At 42.6% G+C, this 21,919-nt stretch overlaps 1 protein-coding gene across 3 annotated transcripts in view; it reads right to left on the bottom strand.

Moving 5' to 3' along the window:
* The window catches only part of SMURF1 (SMAD specific E3 ubiquitin protein ligase 1), a 97,033-nt gene that overhangs the window by 11,624 nt on the left and 63,490 nt on the right, over positions 1-21,919 (bottom strand). For 2 of the 3 annotated variants that reach the window (XM_073215058.1, XM_073215059.1), the window contains exons 2-11: positions 16,012-16,050; positions 14,803-14,911; positions 13,448-13,581; positions 13,237-13,302; positions 11,921-11,996; positions 10,198-10,439; positions 9,415-9,499; positions 7,691-7,837; positions 6,796-6,994; positions 5,352-5,455 (exon numbers count right to left, since the gene is read on the bottom strand). In XM_073215058.1, coding sequence (XP_073071159.1) covers positions 5,352-5,455; positions 6,796-6,994; positions 7,691-7,837; positions 9,415-9,499; positions 10,198-10,439; positions 11,921-11,996; positions 13,237-13,302; positions 13,448-13,581; positions 14,803-14,911; positions 16,012-16,050 — 1,201 coding nt within the window. The remainder of the gene's footprint in view (positions 1-5,351; positions 5,456-6,795; positions 6,995-7,690; positions 7,838-9,414; positions 9,500-10,197; positions 10,440-11,920; positions 11,997-13,236; positions 13,303-13,447; positions 13,582-14,802; positions 14,912-16,011; positions 16,051-21,919) is intronic. The other variant, XM_073215060.1, reaches the window with a different exon arrangement.

Below are 21,919 nucleotides of genomic sequence, written 5' to 3'. Positions count from 1 at the left end.
GATGAGACTCCAAATCTTACAAAGTGTCTTTACTAGAAAGGCAAAATCTCCCACCTACAGTTTCATCCCCAAAGTTAGTTTGGAGTTTGGATTTGAGAAGAATCATTTTCAAAAAAGCCAAGGACCTGTAACTGTCTAGACAGGAAGTGATTAAAATACAAGCTGACACTCTGACCTAGCTGCGGACAAGCTAAAGAGGCACAGTGGGTACGTTCTGGGAATGGCAAGGGAAGAGCTGACGGTATAGGCAAAAGCAAGCACAGAAATGGTTCCGAACCAAATACTGGGAAAATGAGTGTAGACTGAGTCTCGTTGACCAGATAATAAAACAAATACATAGATGTATGTGTAATTTAAACCCTACAGCTCTCCAAGATGGGTATGATTTCATTTAGGCATGAAGAAGAATCCAAAGGGTGACATAATGCAAAGTCAAACCGGAGGTAGTAAAGCAAGGATTCCCAGCCCTTCCCATTAGGCCATCACATCAATCAAGGCAGCTCCACAAAGACATGTCTCCACGGGGAAAACTTGCTAACTGCAAATGCAGAAGAACACAGCTCCTACCGAACCCAATGAAGCCATCCACATGTGTGCCTAGGAATAGGTACCACCAGACATGCGAAGGAGTAATGGTGAACTGGAACAGTCTGGGATACGAGACTATAAAGGAAAACACATAAAAGGGGAAATGGAAGTACTTAGACTGTTGTTAGGACATGTATGAGTGGCCAAGTAGGAAGATCTTCACCTAAAAAGGGGGATGGGAAAGCCTCCCGCCCGGAAATGGAATCAGCTCCCAAGGGCAAAGCAAAGTTACATCTGCCAGAAGACGGTTTCCAGAATCAAGATCGAGATCAAGCAAGAAACTTGGGACAATCTTGCAAGGACGAATCTTTCCCGTGGAGAGGCAGTACCCACGTGAGCTCAGTCCAGGAAATGCAGGCCTCTCCGCACCCTTTAACCCAGATGGGATGGCACAGCTGAGGGGCAGGACGCAGAAAGGGGGAGAGACAGTGAATGGGAAGGCAGGGGGATGACTGTTCTCAGGCCAAAGGGCATGTCGCAACTTTTTTCTTTTTAATTCCCTTGTTTCGGCTGCTGGTAAAAACCCCAACTCTCCCCAGAAACCAAAGGGGACCCCCTATTAATGCCTCTCAGAACATAATTCTGCTTGGTATACCTACTGCAGGGCTGAGATTAGCTTTGTTTTCGAAGCATGTGAGGCTCTCCTATCCCCCGACGGCTCCGGACAGGCCCACTCCCCTCCTCACAGGAATGCAGGCCCTCCTCCTGAGCTTCTGCCCGATGGGGTTCCACACCTGCGGAGATCTCTGACTCCCACCCGTACCTCATCAGACTGGGAACTCCTCCGCACGGGGGGTTTGCAGGGGTGGAGGGGCCAGAGAACGTGCTACTTCTCTGTTGTTTCCCCAGTACCCAGCACATGGTAGGTCTCAATACTTAGTGGCTGATGAATAAATAAAGTTCTTACAACAGCACACAAATTACAGGAGTGTTCTTCTTTAAGATGATTCAATCACTTGTTATTTATACATTATTTCTTTCATTTTCCATTTTGTTGCAGAATTCAGTGAAGGAGTATATTATGGTGATTATAAAAAACAATATAAAAAATGTTGAAGCACTAGAAAATAAATTGAGAAAATCTCCCAGAAGTGAGTGAGGAAAAAAGCAAAGATGAGAAATAAAACAACAAAGGTGAGAGACACACAGAATCTCTCCAGGGAACCCAAAACGAGTAACAGGTGTTTCAGAAAGACCAAAGCCGGGAAATGGAGGAGAGGAAATTAGCAAAACGCAAAATTCCTTTTAAGCAGCTAATGGAGATGAGTGCTCACTGTGTGTTAGGTGCCCTCCCAAGCCCTGAGGATGCCGCTGAGAGCGACAGGCTGCCTGTCCTGTCGGAGATGTAGACATGGGGATGAAACGGCACACAGCAGGACAGGCTGCCTGCTGAGCAGGTCGGGGAGGCCTCTGGGGGGGTGACTGTAGGGGAAGCTCAGGGGACGGACGCCTTTGGGGATCAGACCCAGGGAGGGTGCGGCCTGGCCAGGAAGGGAGGGGCAGGGCGAGAGGGGCTGAATCACCAGAACATACACCTTCCCGAATTTCACTATAACAAAACATAAAAGGAAAGAATGAATGGACTGAGTCTGGGTGGCAAGGGAAGGGAGGTGAGGAGGCCCGCACAATCTGAGCCAGTGGCCCCGTGGGCTGTTCAGCGAGGCGACACCAGGAGGAACAGGTATGAGTGGGGAACTAAGCTCAAGAGGCCTTAAAAATACCCAAGGAGAGATGAGAGGCAGGTGGGCAAACAAGTGTGGAGCTGAGGGGAGAGAAGGGGCAGGAGGAGAGTCAGGATTCAGCCACGGACCCAGAGTCCAGGATGCTTGGGAGGCTCGGGACCCAGCAGGAGGCTGAGGAAACTGGGCAGAGGGGCTGTGGGGGGCCTGCCAGGAAGCCACAGAGTGCGGTGGCCCGGAGGCCAAGGGATGTAGGGACAGGCCAGCGGAGCCAAAAACTGCCGACAGACAGCCGGAGACACTGCGGTGTCAGCACTGCGTGTGGGAGATCTTGACACAAAGGGTGTCAAAGGGCAGAAAGACCTGCTGAGAACGGGCTCGGGTGGAAGCGAGGGCTGTGGAAGCTGAAATGGGGATGTGCGCACTCTTTGGAAGGGCCCTGCTATGAAGAGAAGAGAGAGACAGCTGATGATTGAGGGACGCATCCTTCAACAGATGTTTGGTTTTTCTGGCATGTCTGTTTTTCTTCTTACTTGTTTTATTTGCCTTTACTACTCCCCTGAAGCTCGGACAGGAAGTGGATATAGCATCCAGGGAAGGCTTTGGGGGGAATTTGTTTCTTTTAAGAAGGGAGTTCTTGTAGCACATTTGTATGTGGAAGAGACTGACCCAAGAGAAAGGGACATTTTGATGAAATGAGACACATGTGAAACACCAGCAGAAGCAAAAGGGCTGGGAGGCATTGTGAGGCATGAGGTTGCTCCCAGGCAGGAACATGCATGGCGGCACAGGGCCACAGCAGGCAGGGCCCCACACAGGTATAGATACTGGCAGACTGGGTATTTGGTGATGGAGAGCAAACACTATTCACACTGCTTCTGTTTTCTCAGTTAGAGGAAGGAAAGTCGGCAGCTAGGAGTGAGGACGGGGGAGGTGAGGACGGAGGTCCGGGCAAGGGCACAGGACGGGTGATGAGAACCGTGGCAGAGCTGCAGCAGGCCCAAGACCTTGAGGATGTGGCCACCAACGTGGAGAAAGGCCAGCGGCATGAAAATGTGTTTTCCCTCTGCACATGCAGCTGCTCTGGCGAGCTTGGCAGCCTGAGGGGGGCTTACACAGAGCTGGGGTTTTGCCAGGCAAGTGCAGCAAATGGAATGAGGCACAAGGCAGTGATTACAATAGTGGATTATGGGTACAGAGGACATAAGGACAGGATTGGGGTGAAAAACAGAAAAAGGTGTTAGAAGCTATGGATGATGGGTGGCCCCAGATGGGGTCAAGTAACTCCCAGGAAAGAAGTGATATAATCAGGGTCATCAGACCACTGTACAGTGACACTGGGTGCGGGAAGGTAGCACAGCAACGCTTTCAGAGTTCTACATGGAAGCTGTTTTCTTCCTCAAAGTCTATAGAAAGTCAAACTATCAGTCAAAAAAACATTTTTAGACACTAATAAATCAAAAAACATTTTTAGACACAAGATCTTGAGAATTCACTTCCCACATCCCCCTTCTAGAAAGCTACTTGAAGATATGCTCCAGTAACACAAGGAAGTAATCCAAAAAAGAAGAAACTGTGGGATCCAAAAAACTATGGCTCTAACCCAGGAAAGCGGTGAAGTCCCATGATCACAACTGTGCAGAAAGCCTAGAGAATGGTCAGTCACATTGGACAGTCTCCATGAGGGACATAAATGGGAGGGGGCCAGCAAAAGAAAAAGTTTAATAGCGCAATAAAGTAAAGACAAAGCCTGCTTTAAAAAAAAGAAGACATTCGTAGAAAAAACAAAATTTGTTCAAAAGGATAAAAATATAGAATACCTCTGTGCCCCAGAGTGAGCAATATTTATGCTGTCATAAAAATATAAGCAATGTATTGATTTTCAACTTTTAAAAATAATAGGTAAACTAAAGGGGATTGAGGGGTATTCTGTTTAGTACACATGGTGTGGGGGATCACGGGGAGAACAGTGGAGCACAGAGAAGGCACATAGTGGATCTGTGGCATCTTACTACACTGACGGACAGTGACTGCATTGGGGTATGGGTGGGGACTTGATAATATGGGTACATGTAGTAACCACATTGTTTTTTCATGTGAAACCTTCATAAGAGTATATATCAATCATACCTTAATAAAAAAATTTTTTAATTAAAAAAATAATAATGATAATAATAACAGGTAAACTAGCACTAGAGATTTGTTTCACTTTGGATACAGAATAGAAATCTTCAACCTTGACAAAATAATAGTATTATAAATGAGGAAATATAAGAGGTGATGGAAGGGATGCTGAAGGGAAAGTCAGACGTATTGATAATCCTTTTCTTATGAAAAGAGAAGTCAAGAAATACTGTCTAACTGACGAACCAAAAAATAATGGTGAAAACACATTACATAAAGTTACAAAGACAAGGGAAGATCTAAAATTAAAAAAATATCCTAAAGGGAAGTGAGAGCATTAAATTAGATCCTCACTACAACCATTACCCAGGCTATCTGTGCCTATAACCATAAAACATGAAATCAGTAGATAATATCTGAACTTGATCAATTTAGTGATATAAAGATACCTGTTAGAAAAAACAGTTAAATAAGCAGTTCTCTCAAAGGCAAAAAGAGGTAGGACAGGAAATTGTAGCTTTTCATTATTACATTCTATTTTTAAAATCATCTGCATGAATGATGTTAACCAAAATTTCATATTACAAAATTCCTTTGACACAAATGCAACTTACAAGCTTTCCTCCCACCCATAAAGTCCTCTAATGAGAAAATTAAGGCTGCCTCCCACATGAACTTCAGGAGCAGGCCCTTCATGTCTCAGGTTCAGACATGCTGAAGGGTAAGTTTAAAAGCCAATCTATCTTCACAAGAAGTAAATTAATGCATGTGCATTCCGACAGGTCATGGAAGATGCTAGTGTGCACATGCTCTCTGGAACCCGGATTTTGAGAAAGCTCACTGAAGACAACACTTCAGCCCTGACAGCTCCAACGCAAGCGCCAAGAAGGGCCAACAACTTCTCTCTGAAAGCACTTTATTACAGCCAGCGTTGAGACAGTGAGTACGTCAGCACCTCACCTTGCCACGCCGCCATAATCCAAGCCTTCCTCTCCACGGAATTTCACCATGAGTCGTTTTTTCAAGTCTTTTGGTCGCATCTTCATTATCTGGCGGTAAGATTCCTACATCATCAAAATCACAGTTTCAGAGACAAGAATTTTCCTTATTCTTAAAGTTATAAAAAGATTAAAGGTTAATGATAATGGAAACTGACTAAAAATAAGGATTCATTCAAACCCGAGTTCTAGCCGGTCCCCACTCAGTGTTCACTTGGCATCCAGCATGTGGCCGCCTCCAGCACCTTCTTTCCCCCCCGTGTCTCCCTCAGAAACAGCAACAAAATCAACATGCGTGACATAGTGAAGACCATGTATTTATTTCTGACACAATTACTAAGATTTAACAAATGTCCTCACTAGAGCTGGCTTCTCTACCCAAATTTATTTCAATGTGTCCAGACTATGAACAATTTATATATGTTAACCGGAATGAAGACATCACTAGCAAATCTTAATAGTAAAAGATTTCTGAGCCTGTTTTTACATCTAAAGTGAAAAGTCACTTGAGTCAAAAAGCAAAACAGGGTTTAAAGCATGAAGTACTTTGCTCACAACAGAGAACATGTGGCCAGCCTCATGCTCCCTCAGATTCAGTCTTTTGAATGGAAATGGCTCAATGTTTGTAGATCTTTCCAGGGATAAGGCACTTACGAATCTTTTCCCACTTTTTAAGTCTAATGTAATTGAAGTCCTATCATCCCAAGAGGGGAAAGAGGACATTGACTGGAAATGATCTGGCAGGAAAACATCAATAGTTCAGTCTTTCCTGTCTCTGGCAACCATTTAGGCCTGGTCAGGGGCAAAACTGGACAGCTCAGCTGACCTGTGCTCATCCACCCCAGGCTGCACATGAGCACCCAGCATGGGCCTGGCACTTCCTCATGGCCTTGGCTGTGGAGAAGGCGCTGGACACCCCACAGCCTGGTTCCACCCTCCACGGCCTCCCTGCCTGTTTAGGGACCCTGATCCAGCAGGAGGGCTGAACCCTCCCCATCCAACCTTCCTATTTTCAGAAGTGACAACAGGGCCAGGCTTCTCTGAGGAGGCAACGCGGTGGCAACGCTTTTCTGAGGAGATGAAATTCAGTGCAAAGCCACAGGACGAGGAGTGACTGGTTCTGGGGAAACTGTGCAGCCTGCAGGGTATATATCTGCATAATGCAGCTGAGGGATGTCACTATTATTCAGTACTCCTTTCTCTACAGAGCACTTGGTTTTCACCTCAGAAGCTATCTAGTTTTTAAACTTTTGCCACAGGAGGAAATATAGTTTGCACCTCTGGTCCTGATAAACCCTGCAATTCACTGACTAATAAAATGAGTACCTGAGACACCAGAAGGAAAGAACTCACTGTTAATGGGGAGGAACTGCCTATGCCTGATCGCGAGCTGTGCTGGATCATACCTCAAATATTTCTTCTCTGGACACTTCGATGCGGCAATGGCCAGCCTGGGGTTGCTGAAGGGAAAGCTCGTGCCTGAGGACCTTCAGTTTCTGGACTAAGTCTCTCTCGTATCTCTGGGCGGGGAGCTCCTCGTCTTCCACAGAGCCCTCACTGGGCAACGGCAGTGGCTGGCTGGGTTCCTTTAGTTGGCACTGGTGACTTGAGAAGAACAAAAATGGCAGTCACTCTAAAAGCAGTGGCCTGGGGAGCTGCATACAGTGCCCCTCACACCATGGGGCTGCGAGAGAGTTCGTTACACATTTCCTCATTCACTATCACTGCTATAAATAAAAACAAACTGCCTACCACTTATCACGCATCTAGTGTGCTTCCATGAGACTGACCAACATACCAGCAGAAGGCAGATTAGAGTCGGGGGGTGCGACATGCACAGGGGCCAACAGCCCAAGCGAGACCTAGTGGTAACCACTCCCTATCTTCATAACCAACAGATTCCTAAGCCCACTCATTAAAAGCAAAATTCCAGTAATATAAAAGGAGTAGGACTGGTAGAGGAACAAAGTGGCACTTGTCTTGTTCCCTGCTGCTCAGTGTGAGGGCCACGAGGTTCATCAGAGCACGGCGGGCAGAAGCTTTGTGAATGAAGCCACTGATCTGCCACCTCAGTGAATTTCGTTTAGGCCACAAGCAAGCAAAGGGCAGCAGCAACACTATGGCTTCAGCACTGCTCGGCTCACTTGAGTTTACAACATGCAAGTGTCCACCAAACACATACCATATTTTTTTATGCTCCCTCTCCATTAACAAACAATGCAGTAGGCAAATTAAGAAAAATATTAGCAGGAAACATTAAAATACAAATGTAAGAGGTCAAAGATTTTGTAAAAGTCTTACTTCATGATGTGGTGTAACCTCGGGTCTGTAAACTGGGTTGTTCGGTTATTATGATCTACAAAATATATTCTCCCCGAAACCGTACTTCTGACTTCCCAACCTGGTGGCAGTGGTCCAAGTTCATCACAATTCACACTGTTAAGGTCTCTGCCAAAATGGAAGACACAGAGAGGTTTATCCGACTGACTGAGTGTGGAGGCAAAGACCAAAGCTTCAGCAGGAGGAACCACAGAGGCCCTTACTGATGCAGCCATGCCCTGGTCAGGCTAACGGGGCCAGTCATGGCGCTACTTACACCAGCCTCCCACTGAGTCCAGGCCCTGGGCTGCAAGTGGCAGCACCATCCAGCAGATCAAAACCAAACTGTCAGGGCCCATGACCATGACAGGGAATGGCCAGCCTGGGAGCCCCACTTCTCAGAGGGAAGAGGGCCAAAACTGTGGGCATCTGAAAGCTGCTGGAAAACTATGAATTCACAAGTGAAATTACATGCTCAAGGTCAGAAAGGTTTCTTCACAGAAAAGCTCCCAGACAGCACAAGCTGGTTAAAGCTGAAGGGGATACATTAACACACACTGGAAATCCTAGCACCCCAAAACACCCCTGGGAGGGGGCGTTTTCATTTTAGTTGGCTTTGTTAGCCAAGCATTTTTAATCCTGACCCCTGATTACTTAGTTTAATACCACTCAAGATCACACAGGGGCACAGCACTCCTGACTGAGATGCTTTTCTAATTCACAGGGACCCTGACATTCCATAGGGTGGGTGCTAAAGAGACACCTCATTCATTTGCAGGTAATATTTCCTTCCAATTATAGCTACTAAATCATAAATTCAACAGCCTCAGAAAATCAAGACAGGAATCTTGTTCTCAGATGAAACAAATTATAAATAATAAGAAAATGAACATTACTAAAAATGTTATCAGGTAGTAATGCTATTCTAAAACAAAAAAGTTAAAAAAGAAAAGAAAGCAAAGAAAAAAGAAACTTAACTCTGTTAGAGGCTGGGGGTGGGGTCTCTCTGACCTGGGCTCAGATGAATGGCCTTGCAGAAGGAATTCATATAGAAAAGCTTCATCTCCCCCAGGAATGGCCCCCAAGAGACTGAGGCAATAGGGACAGTAAAGTAGAAAAGAGAAAGGGCAACAGAATCTTTATACTTCCTTTTTAACTTTTTATTATGGAAAATTGTAAGCACATAAAAAAGCAGAGACACCATTAATTAATTAATTAATTAATTAAAGACCCACTTTAAAAATTACCAACTCACAGTCAACTGGTGTCAAATATACCCTCTTCAATTCACTCCCCTAGCTCAATTATTTGAAGCAAATCCCAGATACCTTTTCACTTCATCCATTAATATCTTTAGTTTAAAATGAAAGCAACACATCCTGAAGGGTTTATTGGCTTTTCAAATAGAGCACACTGGATTTACTCTAGGGGTGAGGGTCTTTTTTGGTTATGGGATGTGATTTCAAGGTACAGGACAGCTTCCTGAGGACCCACTTGTGCTACACGCTACTGCGTTACCAGGTAGAGTCTGCAAGGGCAGCTGAGCTGGACTTTCACCCAGAGAGCTGGAGCCCAGGCCCAGAGGCAGACATCCAAGTTTATACCTTCAAACCTAAGAAGCCCTATCATCCACAGGTGGGGGTGGGGTCCAGGCAATAGCTGGGAAAATGGCTTGGAAAGTGCACATTTCATTTTAGAAAACCTACCTGGGTATCCTGGGATCGTGCCATGTGCTAACTCCAGTCTGCGTGTGCAAAAAGTAAACTTGCCCCTGCACTGTTGTTCTTTGTTCTGCACAAAAAATTAGGAGATGCAATTAGTTAACTTCAATTCCAGGGAATGTTCTCAAGCAATCCTCTAAGCAGACGCTCGGCTTCCTTGATCACTGAGGAAAGGGTTTGGAGGGCCAGTGGTTTCCCTCTGCCTGTTCTCCTCCCTCCATAAGCCCTGTGGGGGGTGCGGGTCTCACTTCCTCCACCCTCTGAAGCAAAGGCTCCCCTGACTCAGCCCACCTGGGGGAGGCACTGTGTGTCCCCAGCAACCTCAGGACTGACCCTTTACTCTGACATTTACTCTGTCTGATCTGCCACGTCTAAATCCTAGTCCTCTTTGGTTGGGTCTCCTCTTGGTGGCTGTCAAACGATCCCCTCGTCCCCTACACCGCACTGTCCTTTCTGCCCGCAAAGCACACAGTACTACTAACACCCTCGACTGGCCCATACACCATTTGGTTTTCTTTCATATTCATTTGCCTAAAATTTTCACACAATTCTAAACTGGGTGATTGGAGCAACTGCTGATAAGCTCACTGTGAGCAAGGTTCAGCACCATCTTTCTCTGGTACTTGTCTACACGGACACGACCATTGGATGGCACAGCTCTGCAAGCCCCAGCGGCTAAGGCAGGGGCTAGTTACCAAAACTGGCTTAGAAAGGTAGGCACTCAGGAACTGCAGACGACACTCGGGTTGGGAGATCGAGTTCTCTCACCATAGCCTTCGGGCAGTTCTGGTGACTGGTGGCCGTGTGGTCGGTTCTGGGGCGTCTGTAGTGACCCTCGGACCTCCGGATTTCGAAGTCGCTGTGCCTGAAGCCTTTGATCTTGACTCGGAGATTCCACAAACCTGCAGTTCCCTCCACCAGCAGCAGCACCAGTGCTGTCTGTGTACGGAGCCGGCTCCTCCATGAAGCAACTGAGCGGCCTTCCCGGCCCTGAGTCTTCATACACAGGTCTGCAAGGGAACAGAGCACAGCACGCATGGGGACGCCAGCCCAAGACACGCACCTTGCAACTCAACGTGATGTTCGCACACCCATTTACTTTGCTTTCGTTGGGCGATACAGTGTTCCAAGTGCTGGTCTCATAAAGTTTGTCCTGTCCTATTGAAACAGAAAGCCAGACTTTTTCATGAGGAACCAGCAGCCAAAGGGAGCCATGTGTGAAGTGCCATGGAGGCCACCCCGGATTTCGCCCTTGGGCAGAGAGAGCGGGACAACTGGAAAAACCAGCCCTGCACTAAGGAGCTCGTGGAATGAGATTACATTTTTTTTGCTTCAGAGTCCAATCCAAACTCTCCTTTTTTCCTTGTTATACTCCGTACTAGAACTCCTGATACCGTAAGATACTGCAATGACTCTAAGTACTCTTTAATGTGAATCATCACCCTCTGAACAATTCTGAAGACAACTGACCTTAATAGGCCATTTGTCCTTATAAACAAGTACTTTCTAGAAACATCTTACATTGAAAATTTTCAAATATACACACAAAGCGGAGACTATTTCAGTGAATCCGCTGGACTCCCCACCAGCCCTAACATGATCATCTCGTGGTTGCTCTGCCGGCTCCTCCCCTCCACTGGATTATTATGAAACCAATCCCAACATTTTACCATTTTACCCTTAAATATTTCAGCAGATGCCTCTAGAAGATATGGACTTTTTCCATTATCATAACTAAAAAAAAAGGACACTGATTTTTTAAAAAAATATCAAGTCCTAGTCAGTGTTCCAATTTCTCCACTCAGTTGTTTTATAATTGGGATGCAAACAAGGTACACACTGCATTTGGGAGGTATGTCTCTTAAGTCTCTTTATTATTATTGTATAGGTTCTTTTCCTTCCTTTTATTTTCTTGCAATGTATTTGTTGGAGACACTGGGCTCTATTCTCCCCTCTGGCCCTCTTCTGGGGGGTGCCGACTGCATTCCCAGGACTCCGCAACACCTTCCTCTGGGCCCTGGACTTGCCAGAGTATGTTAATGTCGGATTACATGAGGATGCCATGAACTAGTAGTGATCACTGCCCAGCTCCACTCATTCCCTGGGGATTGCAAAATCGTGAAAGTGACCAAGGAAAGATTTTGAGAGTTTTCGGGGGGTTTTTTGAGTTTCTTAGGGCTTTTTTTTCTCTGTGTGTCATTATGAACTCAAGGATTTTTAATATATTTAATGTGTTTCAGTCCACTGCAATGATAGTTCTTATTGAAAGCTCACACTGGCCAGTGGGGACCTCCATAAATTGGACCCTGAGTCTTTGGGGCATGACCTCACTGGTCTTTGCAGCTTCCTTTATAAATAGGACACCAGATGCCAGTCTGAGCCCCAAGCACACTCGTGCATCCCCAGCACTCAGCACAGGGACACATGTGACGGGGCCCCTCCTCTGAGCAGAGCCTCTGGCGGCAGAGCTCAGCAGCCGCGCAATACGCACCCTTCGTGCTCCAGCAGTCCCCTGCAGTCTACCACGGGCCCTCCGGGGCCTATCCTGTCTCGTGTCTGTAAACTGACTAAAACAGAGAAGAACGGCCTGCATTAAAATCCAGTGGCATTGCATACAACTGTAATACAGCAAGCCATTGTGAATGTATAATTCATACACAATATTTTAAAAGCAAGTCATGTGTATATGCACACACACATATATTCCTGTGCTTTCAAGTATGAGCATTTTCTCCATCAGATGCATTCCACTGTGCACTGCTTGGGACACTCCAGGAAATGTGGAGCAGAAAGAGTGCTCTGTTTTTCATGCCCTCCATAAAAATACCACCACAATATTCACTTCCTCTTAGTTACCTTATTTTTAAGAAGACTTTGACTTACGTTTAGAAAGGACACAGAGAGCACTTTGAGTACCTGCAAAGTCTAGATCAATCTAAATATTTATTCTATATCCCTAATATAAACAACAGACATTAATAAAGTTGCTTCCAGTTATTTATTTCCCCCTGCCACCTCCCTCCAAAGAGAAAAGAAGAAATCAGAACAGAAAAAGCATTAAGTGGGAACTTTTTCATGATCATGATTCAGGATGTATACCCACTGTTCTATATCTTGGGTCAAGTCTACATTAAGACAATACCTAAAAGATTTGGAGTTATAAGTCACTCTGGTATGCTGCTCAAATATTATGTTATCTTTGATTTTCTGCAATGCACACAATCAACATCTGAGTTACCCTGAGATGCTGATAAAAATGGGGTGGATGATAGGATGAGCTCCTCAGATAAATCACTTGTGACAGAATACCTCCAGTGAACACTTTGTAGCAATAGCACATTTTATTTTTAATTCTAAAAAATTCAATCCACTGACTTTAAAATCATATTACGTGAAATTTTCAGAAATCATCTTTGCCTTATACATATTATGATGGGCCTTCGTGAAGAAACTATTTCTTAACTCTTGCATACGTGGCCACCATTCTTATCATCTACACTTAGAAATACAATGACAAGCTAATTGTCCATTAAAGTGATCATTAACATTATATTTAGAATTATAACCCTGAATCTCTTTGTACCTTAGTCATTTAACTCAACTCTGAATGACAGGATGACAAGACTTAGATAAAATAGTAAAAACCACACAGATGAAACTTCTTAATACTGAAGATATGGCCCCATATGTGGTTTGCCCTTCGAAGTACATCCCCATCGTCAGTGCCCACTTGTGTTTTCTCAGGGATGAAGAGTTGAGTGTTAAGTTCTGTAAAAGCATCTCTTATACAGATGAGAAAGTTCTTACCCACTATTTGGCCACGAACTGCATCAGTATCTGAGGGATTTAGTTTGCATAGATCCAAACGCTGGTCTGCAAACAAACAATTCAAAACTTAACCCAGGGAAATATTAACTAGGGAGGGAGGCAGGATTTCTGTATTCAGTATTTAAATAAAAAAAAGCCTCATAAGCCGCCTTCTGTTGCATTAAGAGGCAGAAAAGCATTTGGTCCTTACATCCAGTATCTTTTAATCTGCTGATGGCATTGGAGAGCAGCCGCACACAGCCCAAGAAGCCAGCTCCCTGCTTCTTATGAATTTTCTTGTGGTTCCACACACTGATGGTTATAGAATCAGTTTTCCCAACATATCTGAAAACAACATGCAAACTCACTTTTAATTGCATTTCTGAATCTTGAGAGTGCATTAAGATTTTATCTGATTGAACTGTACAGAAGAATCCTTTTTAACTATTGTTGGCTCTGTACTACACATGTGAGAGGCACTCAATAAATATTCATCAATGAACTTCAATAGGCTGGGAAAGGACTTCAACCGGTTATGGAAGAAGCTGATGTAGATCACCACATGATGATGAGAATCTTTTAACAGAGATTTACTATATTTTAATAGTTCCAAAGGACAGTGACATGATTCACAAATTCCCACTAATTACAGAGTTAATCCAGAATACTAATTTGCAATAAGGGACTAGTTACAAATCTGCAGATCCAATCCAAGTACACTAATGAGTACTAACTCAGACATTCACCCCCCCCCAACTTAAACTCACTGTAAGGTAACCACAGAGGAGAGCTTTCAAGACAAGGACTGACAGCCACTTTCCAAGGCCACATATGGTGACCTCAGTGTAAGCAGAAATGAGTCTTGGGCCCCACTGCTGAAAATCCCACCACACCCAGGACAATTTGTCTTAATAAATCAATGATCACTCAGTATTACCTTGATGATAATTAATTAGCAGGGATATGAAAACATAGGTGCATATAAACTAGTGGCTTTCAAAGTACAATCCACTCTTCAATATAAGAAGCTGTCTGATGACACACAGGCTTTTTATATGTTCAATATACCAAACTGTATTATCTCTTGCAGAAAATTTTTGTATTAAGAAGCTGAATTTTATTTTAATCAACAGAAATATATAAATACATATTTGCATAATATGTGTGTATAATAGTACTGCATGTTTAAAATAAAAGCTTTTTTTTTTTACTTTCAAGTAAAAACTTTTATATAAAACCAGATTTAGGGTTTCACTGGAAAAAAAAAAAGTTATCAAGGAGATGACTGTGGCTCTTTTTTTCCTGTTAGAATGGCCAAGAAAAATGGAAAAGTTTGAGGATCACAGTTACAGAAGCAAACCACAAAAATCTATGAAAATGTCAAATGTAAGAACTTCCACACATACGAATTCTAAAATTGGTCAATATATGTCTGTTTGGACATCAACTTCTGCTATCATTAATAAGTTAGCAATCCCTTTTTATAAATTATTAAATGCTTGTCTTCAAAGCTGGATACGTACTTTCCTGCCACTCCCCAAATGGCTTATAGAATATTCAACTCACAGATCGTAGTGCTGGTTCCACTTTGGGTCCAGTGTGTTTTTCACAGTGTCTGTTGAGTGGCACTGCCCAGATCCATCCACAACAATCTTTGCAAAAGGGTCGGGGAGTCCTAGAGGAGAGGGGACAGCCACATCTTGATGAGACTACAGACCTATCAATTCAACACAGAACATAGGCTTGCAGGCTGAAGACTAGCTTGATTACCCTGGTACATTTTATCTCTAATTTAAAGTTACTTTGGATTAGCAAAATCAGTTCTTTCTATTTAGCTTTCTAAGAAAAGTAGCCCAGTAGGACATCACCCTCAGATTTTTAGAGGCTAGAAATGAAAATGATGAACAGGGGCTTACATTCTCATGTCCATTTCTGATGATCACTCATAGGGGCTCATGGAGGAAAAGGTATCTGTAATTAATTATTTTTACACTCTCTAAAAAATAATAATCTTGTTTACTGATTTTTGTCTACTTTATCCATTGAAGGAAGTATTCACCAAGTCTTAATTCGGTAAATTCCTAAATGCAGGAGTATGAATCAGACATGGTTAGAAGATCAGCGAAGTGGCAAGGTAAGGGTTTTAGACCAGACCTGGATGTGAGCCACTGCTCTTGAGCGTCCCAGCTACTTGAAGGAAGTCTGTGAATCTAAGTTTCTTCATCTTTAAAGTGTGAATAATACCACTTAAGAACTGGGCAACGCTCATGTCAGGATCAGAAAAAGTGTGAAAATTTCATGCTGCAGGCACCTACTTAACAGTAGGTGAATTTCTTAAGTTCAGGGGTGATTCCTTTTTACAATTCCTTTAATGACTAGGCTTTTAAAATGTGATTTAATTTATAAAATTTGACTAACAATTTTACACAAACCCAGTTAGTTACTGGGAAAATGTTTCATCTGTGTTTGAGCTGAGAATGCTTCATATAGCAGAAAGCAATATATTAATGGGCAGAAAGAGAGAGAAAACAGTGTGGCTGGCACAGGGAATGAGAGGAGACCATTTTTCTTATATGAATTATTCTGTGCCTTGGAGCTAAGGAGTCTCTGCACTGTAGTCAACTGGGAAATGAAGCTTGTCAGACCCTGAATTTCTATTCAGTAAAGCGCAGGGTTTTTAGGAGGATCCACCCAGTGTTTTTTTTTTAAAGTTTAAAATTTCAGAAATAATGTGAAGACAATACTTTAAGAGAGCAAAAAAGGGTGTTTACTTACTGAAGAAGTCTTTCTTTGCAAGGTTCTTGGCACATAATACTAAAAACAAACAAACAAAACGCTAGGGTTAGCATTTATGGACAAGAAGATATTCATCACAGCGAGTTGTAATGGACTGAAGTGTATCTTGCACTCACCATCCCCACCCCCGCCACCATGTTGAGGCCCTAGCCCCAGTGGAATGGCGCTGGAGGTGGGCCTTTGCAGGGTACATAGGCCTAGATGAGGTCACACGGGTGGGCTCCCATGATGGCATTGGTGCCCTTGTAAGAGACCCCAGAGCTTGCTCTAGCTCTGCATTCCACGTGACGGCACAGGAAGAAGGCAGCTGTATGCGAGCCGGGACGAGAACCAAATCTGCCCGCACCAGGCGAGCTCTTAGGCTTTTCCAGCCTCCAGAACTGGGAGAAATAGTGTGTTTAGGCCGTGTAGTCTACAGCTTTTTGCTACAGCAGCCCAGACGGACCGAGATGCTAGTTCATATTTGCAATGAAAAAAGAAAGTTCTTCTAAAAATTACTGTTGCCAATGATTGTCTGATTTAGTGCTACATTAAACAAAAGACTGACAAGTAACTAAAAGTGTTTTCTCCCCCAATTATAAAATAACTATAACAAATACAAAACGTTTTAAGCTTAAAATCTTAAACACATACAGATTTATCGATATGTTCTTGTAACTGCTCAGGATCACATAAATACCAAGTCAAATGAAGCCTCCAGTGTTCACTTTTATAGTTATTGCTAATGGTAACAACAGGAAATGTGCATTCTGGATATTCTGATAAATAATGCAGTTTTGTAAGTGTAAAGTGTGTTATGTTGGAGAACAGAAAGCAAGGGGAGAGGCAGAAAATATGGGGACACCATCAGGCATTGTGGAAAACCAATGACGGACTGCCCGCTAAGCACAACAGTGGCACATGGAAAGAGTGCAGCAAAAGCTGCTGTTATTATTTAATCGTTGAGGTGGCATCACTGCTAAGAAACTTTGTAACTGACCCATTATGTGAGTAAAGCTATTATAAAGAGAATAAACACCAGTGTCTTTTTATATTGTGTCACAAATGTTGCCAATTTTAAAGAATATAGTGTTTTTCATGAACTATTTTATTATTTTTGCTGGTACTGCTAATGGAATTGTTTTAATTTCATTTTCAGACTGTTCATGTCTAATAGAAGTAATTTTTATATTCAACTTGTGCCTTGCAACTTTGCTGAACACATTTATTAGCTCTAATACTTTTTTGTATTCTTTTGCATCATCTGCAGAGAGCTCTATTTTTCCTTTCAGTCTGGGAGCCTTTTCCTTCTTTTTCTTGCCTAACTTGCCTAACTGCCCAGACCTCCAATACAATATTGAATAGAGGAGGCAGGTGTCCTTGTCTCGTCCCTGATCTTAGGAGGAAAGCATTCAGTCTTTCACACTGACTAGGGTGTCAGCTGTGGGCTTTCTGGAGACGCCCTGCATTAGGTCGGGAAGTTTCCTTCTGTCCGTAGTTCGTCCAGTATCTTATCATAGAAAGGGTGTTAGCTTTTGTCAAATGCTTTTTCTGCATCTACTGAGATGATAATTTGGTATTTGTCCTTTATCTACATGATACAGAATATTAATTGGTTTTCAGATGTTAAACCAACCTTGCATTCTAAGAAAAATTCCACTTGGTTATGGTGCATAAACCTTTTAATGTGCTGCTGTATTCAGTTTGCTGATATTTTGTCAAGGAATTTTCCTACCTATATTCTTAAGGGGGTATTGGCTTGTAGTTTCCCTTTTCTGTGTTGCCTTTTTTTGCTTCAGAGTGATAGTGACCTCATAAACTGAGTTTTTTTTTATTATTAAAGTACCATTGATATACAAAAAATTACGAAGGTTTCACATGAACAACACTGTGGTTTCAACATTCATCCATATTATCAAGTCCTCACCCCATCCCCTCATTGCAGTCACTGTTTATCAGTAAGATGCTGTAACAGCCATTACTTGTCTTCTCCGTGCTGTACTGCCTTCCCTGTGACCTAACTATTTTGTGATTGGAAATTACAGTACTTAATCCCCATCTCCCCACCTCCCCAATCCCGTCCCTTTGGTAACCACTGGTCCCTTCTCGGAGTCTGTGAGTCTGCTTCTATTTTATTCCTTCAGTTTGGTTTGTTTTTATACCCCACAAATGAGTGACATTATTTGGTATTTGTCTTTCTCCACCTGGTTTATTTCACTGAGCATAATACCCTCTCTAGCTCCAACCATGTTGTTGCAAATGGTAGGATTTCTTTTCTTTTTATGATTGAATAATACTCCATTGTGTATACATATCACATCTTCTTTATCCATTCATCTATTGATGGACAATTAGGTTGCTTCCATATCTTGGCTATTGCAAATACTGCTGCGATAAACATAGGGATGCATATGTCTTTCTGAATCAGGAATCTTGTTTTCTTCCGGTAAACTACTAGCAGTGGAAATACTGAGTCAAATAGTATATCTATTTTTAGTTTTTGAGGAACCTCCTTAACTGCTTTCCACAATGGCTGAACTAATTCACATTCCTACCAGCAGTGTAGGAGGATTCCCCTTTCTCCGCATCTTGCCAGCATTTGTTGTTTCTTGTCTTTTGGATGTTGGAAGTTGGTGAGAGGTGATATCTCGTTGTGGTTTTAATTTGCATTTCTCTGATGATTAGCGATGTGGAGCATTTTTTCATGTGCCTTGTTGGCCATCCAAATTTCTTCTTTGGTGAAGTGTCTGTTTAGATTCTCCACCCATTTTTTAATCAGGCTATTTGTCTTTTGGGTGTTGAGGTGTGTGAGTTCTTTATGTATTTTGGATGTTAATACCCCTTATTGGGTAAGTCATTTATGAATATATTCTCCTATGCTGTAGGACTGAGTTGTTTTTTTTTTAAGAAGAGTTTGTAAAGTATTGGTATTCATCCCTCTTTAAGTTTAGAACTCATCAGCAAGCCATCTAGGATTGGCTTTTTCTTTGAAGGAAATGTGTAGTTACCAATCCTATCTCTTTACTTTGTACAGGTCTACTCACATTTTACATTTCTTGGATCAGCTTTGGTGGTTTGTCTTTCTAGAAATGTGTTGATTTCACCCAATACCAATTGTAGGCATTTGGTTGTTTACAGTATTCCCAGATACAGATTCCTTTTTATTTCTGTACAGTTGGTAGTAATATTTCCTCTTCAGTGTAGTCTTTATATCCTTCTTTGCAATATATATATACACGTGCACATACACATGCACTCTTTTAGTCTTTTTTGTGGATAGATCACGATCACAATTTATTAAAGCTCCTACTGGTGTTGTATTTCTTGTTTCTCTAATTCCAAAAGTAATACATGCTTATACAAATGAAAACTTGGAAATGTGTTACGTAGAAAATGCATTCCCCTGAAACCTCATCATCACTTTTGTTTAACATTTTCCTGGCTAGCCTCACATGTTTATTTTTCCCAATGAACTTTGGAGCAAGTTTAAAAAAAGTACCTTGTAAATAAATTTGAGGAGAATTTACCTCATTACAGTACTGAATATTCCCATTCTTAAATGTATGTCATATATTTATCCATTTATTCAATTCTTCTTTAATGTCCTTAAGTAAGGTTTCAAAGTGTTTCACAAAAGTGTTCCACATTGCTAACTGGGTTTACTCTTACTGTTTTTGTTACTATTGAAAATGGGAGTACTCCTTTCATTGCATTTTCTAATTGTCATTTGGATATAGGAAAGCTATTCATATTCTTACATTAATTTAACGTCAGCCATCTTTTCAGCTCTGTTCAAATGGGCCTGTGGCACTATTTCCTTCAACTTCCCTGTTCTCGCTCACAGTTCTGGATGTCTCAGAGGCCCTCATATCAAACTCCAAGTGTCCAAAGCTAAAGGTGAACTCTTGCACTCTGCCTAAGGACCTGGCCCTCTCCCAGGATCCACTACCTTGGAGACCTTCAGCAACACCCACCAGCTGCACAAGCAAGAAACCTGGTCACTTCTTGATCTCCCCCAAATATGCTGAGCCCTCAACCACCTCCAGCCTCATTCAAGCTCTCAGCATGAGCCATCATGAAGTAATCTTTGCAACATGTAAATCCCCTCATGTCTCTTCCTCTTTAAAAATTCGACACTGACTTCCACTACAAAACTCCAACCCTGTCAGGCCCCGAGCCCAACCAACTGCACCTTTCCAGCTTCAGGTATTAGCCACCAGCTCTGGCCCCTCATTTTTCTGAGGCACTGTAAGAATTTTGGTAACATTTCAAAAGGATTAATCTTTGTTCCTATTTACAAGACTAGCAATGTTTTCATTGAAGGCTCATTCTAGTGGAATTTTGGTCACATTATAAAGTGAAGAAGGTCTAGAGAATGTTGGCACAAAGAATATTTTTCCTTCCATTTTGTGCAAAGGTCATTTAGGGTCCTACTGAAACTAGCCAAGTTAATGGTCTATGATTTCTCCTTCTAGAATAATTTTGTGGTCTCCAGATAGACATAAATTCCCATTTCATGTAGATCTACACTCATTTTTAAACAAACAGGCTATCCTCCAGTCAGGACTGAGGTTCTGGGGACGCAACAGTGAACAAGAGGGATTTGCTCTTTCAGAAAACATTTGTTCAGGGTCACCCACTGCATGGCCGACTCATCTCCAACTCTGAAGTGCCCCCTGCCTTGGACAAACCATGTCTCTTACATCCCCTAAATTCCTCATCACATGCCAGTTCCCTGATACTGGGAATAGAGCAAGATCAAGTGACATAATGTTCACTCAGTATCTGAAATTCCATGGAAGTGTTTTGCTAACTGAGGCACATGCCATTAGGAAGACAAGCTTCTCCACAAGGTCCCTGACGAAAGCACTGGGTCCCCAAAAGGCTGCTGTGGTTTCGCTCACTCCCACATAGGCTTCAGCAACACCAACTTCATACTTTATTATTTCAACTTCAGAAATGTTTTCACTAGAAAATATAATTTATCGCCTAAGATAGCTGCCAACACATAATATGCACTTAATGTATATCATCAGCTGTAGACCTCACCTAACTTTTAACTGTAAAACTCACTTTTTAAAATCTACTTGGAGGAAAATCCTTTATCAACATTGTCTCCCTAAGTATGTTTATTTTCCCTTCAGATGTCCCTATTCGAGCACCATACAAAATGACAGTTTATTAACTCCAGCACTTCAGCGCTGTTAGTCTGGTGCCTGGTCTCCTGAAAGGCACATGGTGATTTCACATGAGGAACTAAGGAGCAGTGAGCAACTTGGGCTTCCAAAACTACCCTACAGGCGGAAGGTCTCCCAGGCAACCATCCGACCAATACATAGGCCAGAAACATTTGACAAAACCTATCAGTGGAATTACAGGGTTTGGAAACTTCGTCGTTGTTTTGTGAAACTTTGAAAATATAGCCTGATTCCCTTCAGGACCTAATAACAGCCCCTAAAATTTACTGAATGCTTACAAGGTGATTAGCACTATACTAAGTCAGGATTGCGTTTATTCAGCGCCACAATCACAAGATATAGTTCCTGGTATTCATTTGCCTGAAGAGAAAACCCAGGCTTTAAAAGATCGCAGAACTTAACCAATCAAAGTTCCAATTAGTAGAAGCTGCTGCTTCTGAGCAGTGAATCCATTTATCCCTTTAACAAGTATTTGCTGAACCCACCATGGGCCAAGCCCTGTTCTAAACTCTGGAGATTCCAAAGAAAAACAACTAAATATGGTGCCTGTCTGAGGTACTTCCCATGTCTGAGGGTTTGACTTTTAAGGAAAGGTAACTAAAATCATCCTCTTTTTAACAACTGCTTAAAATTGACTTCTCAAGCTTGGACTGTTCCAAAAGTTAATACACTGTATAAAATATAACTCAATTTTGTCAGGAAGGAAATGA

This window comes from Manis javanica, chromosome 10, assembly GCF_040802235.1.
Source record: "Manis javanica isolate MJ-LG chromosome 10, MJ_LKY, whole genome shotgun sequence".
Taxonomy (NCBI): domain Eukaryota; kingdom Metazoa; phylum Chordata; class Mammalia; order Pholidota; family Manidae; genus Manis; species Manis javanica.
Note: the sequence above shows the minus strand (reverse complement) of the source record. Positions and strands in the feature narration are given on the sequence as shown.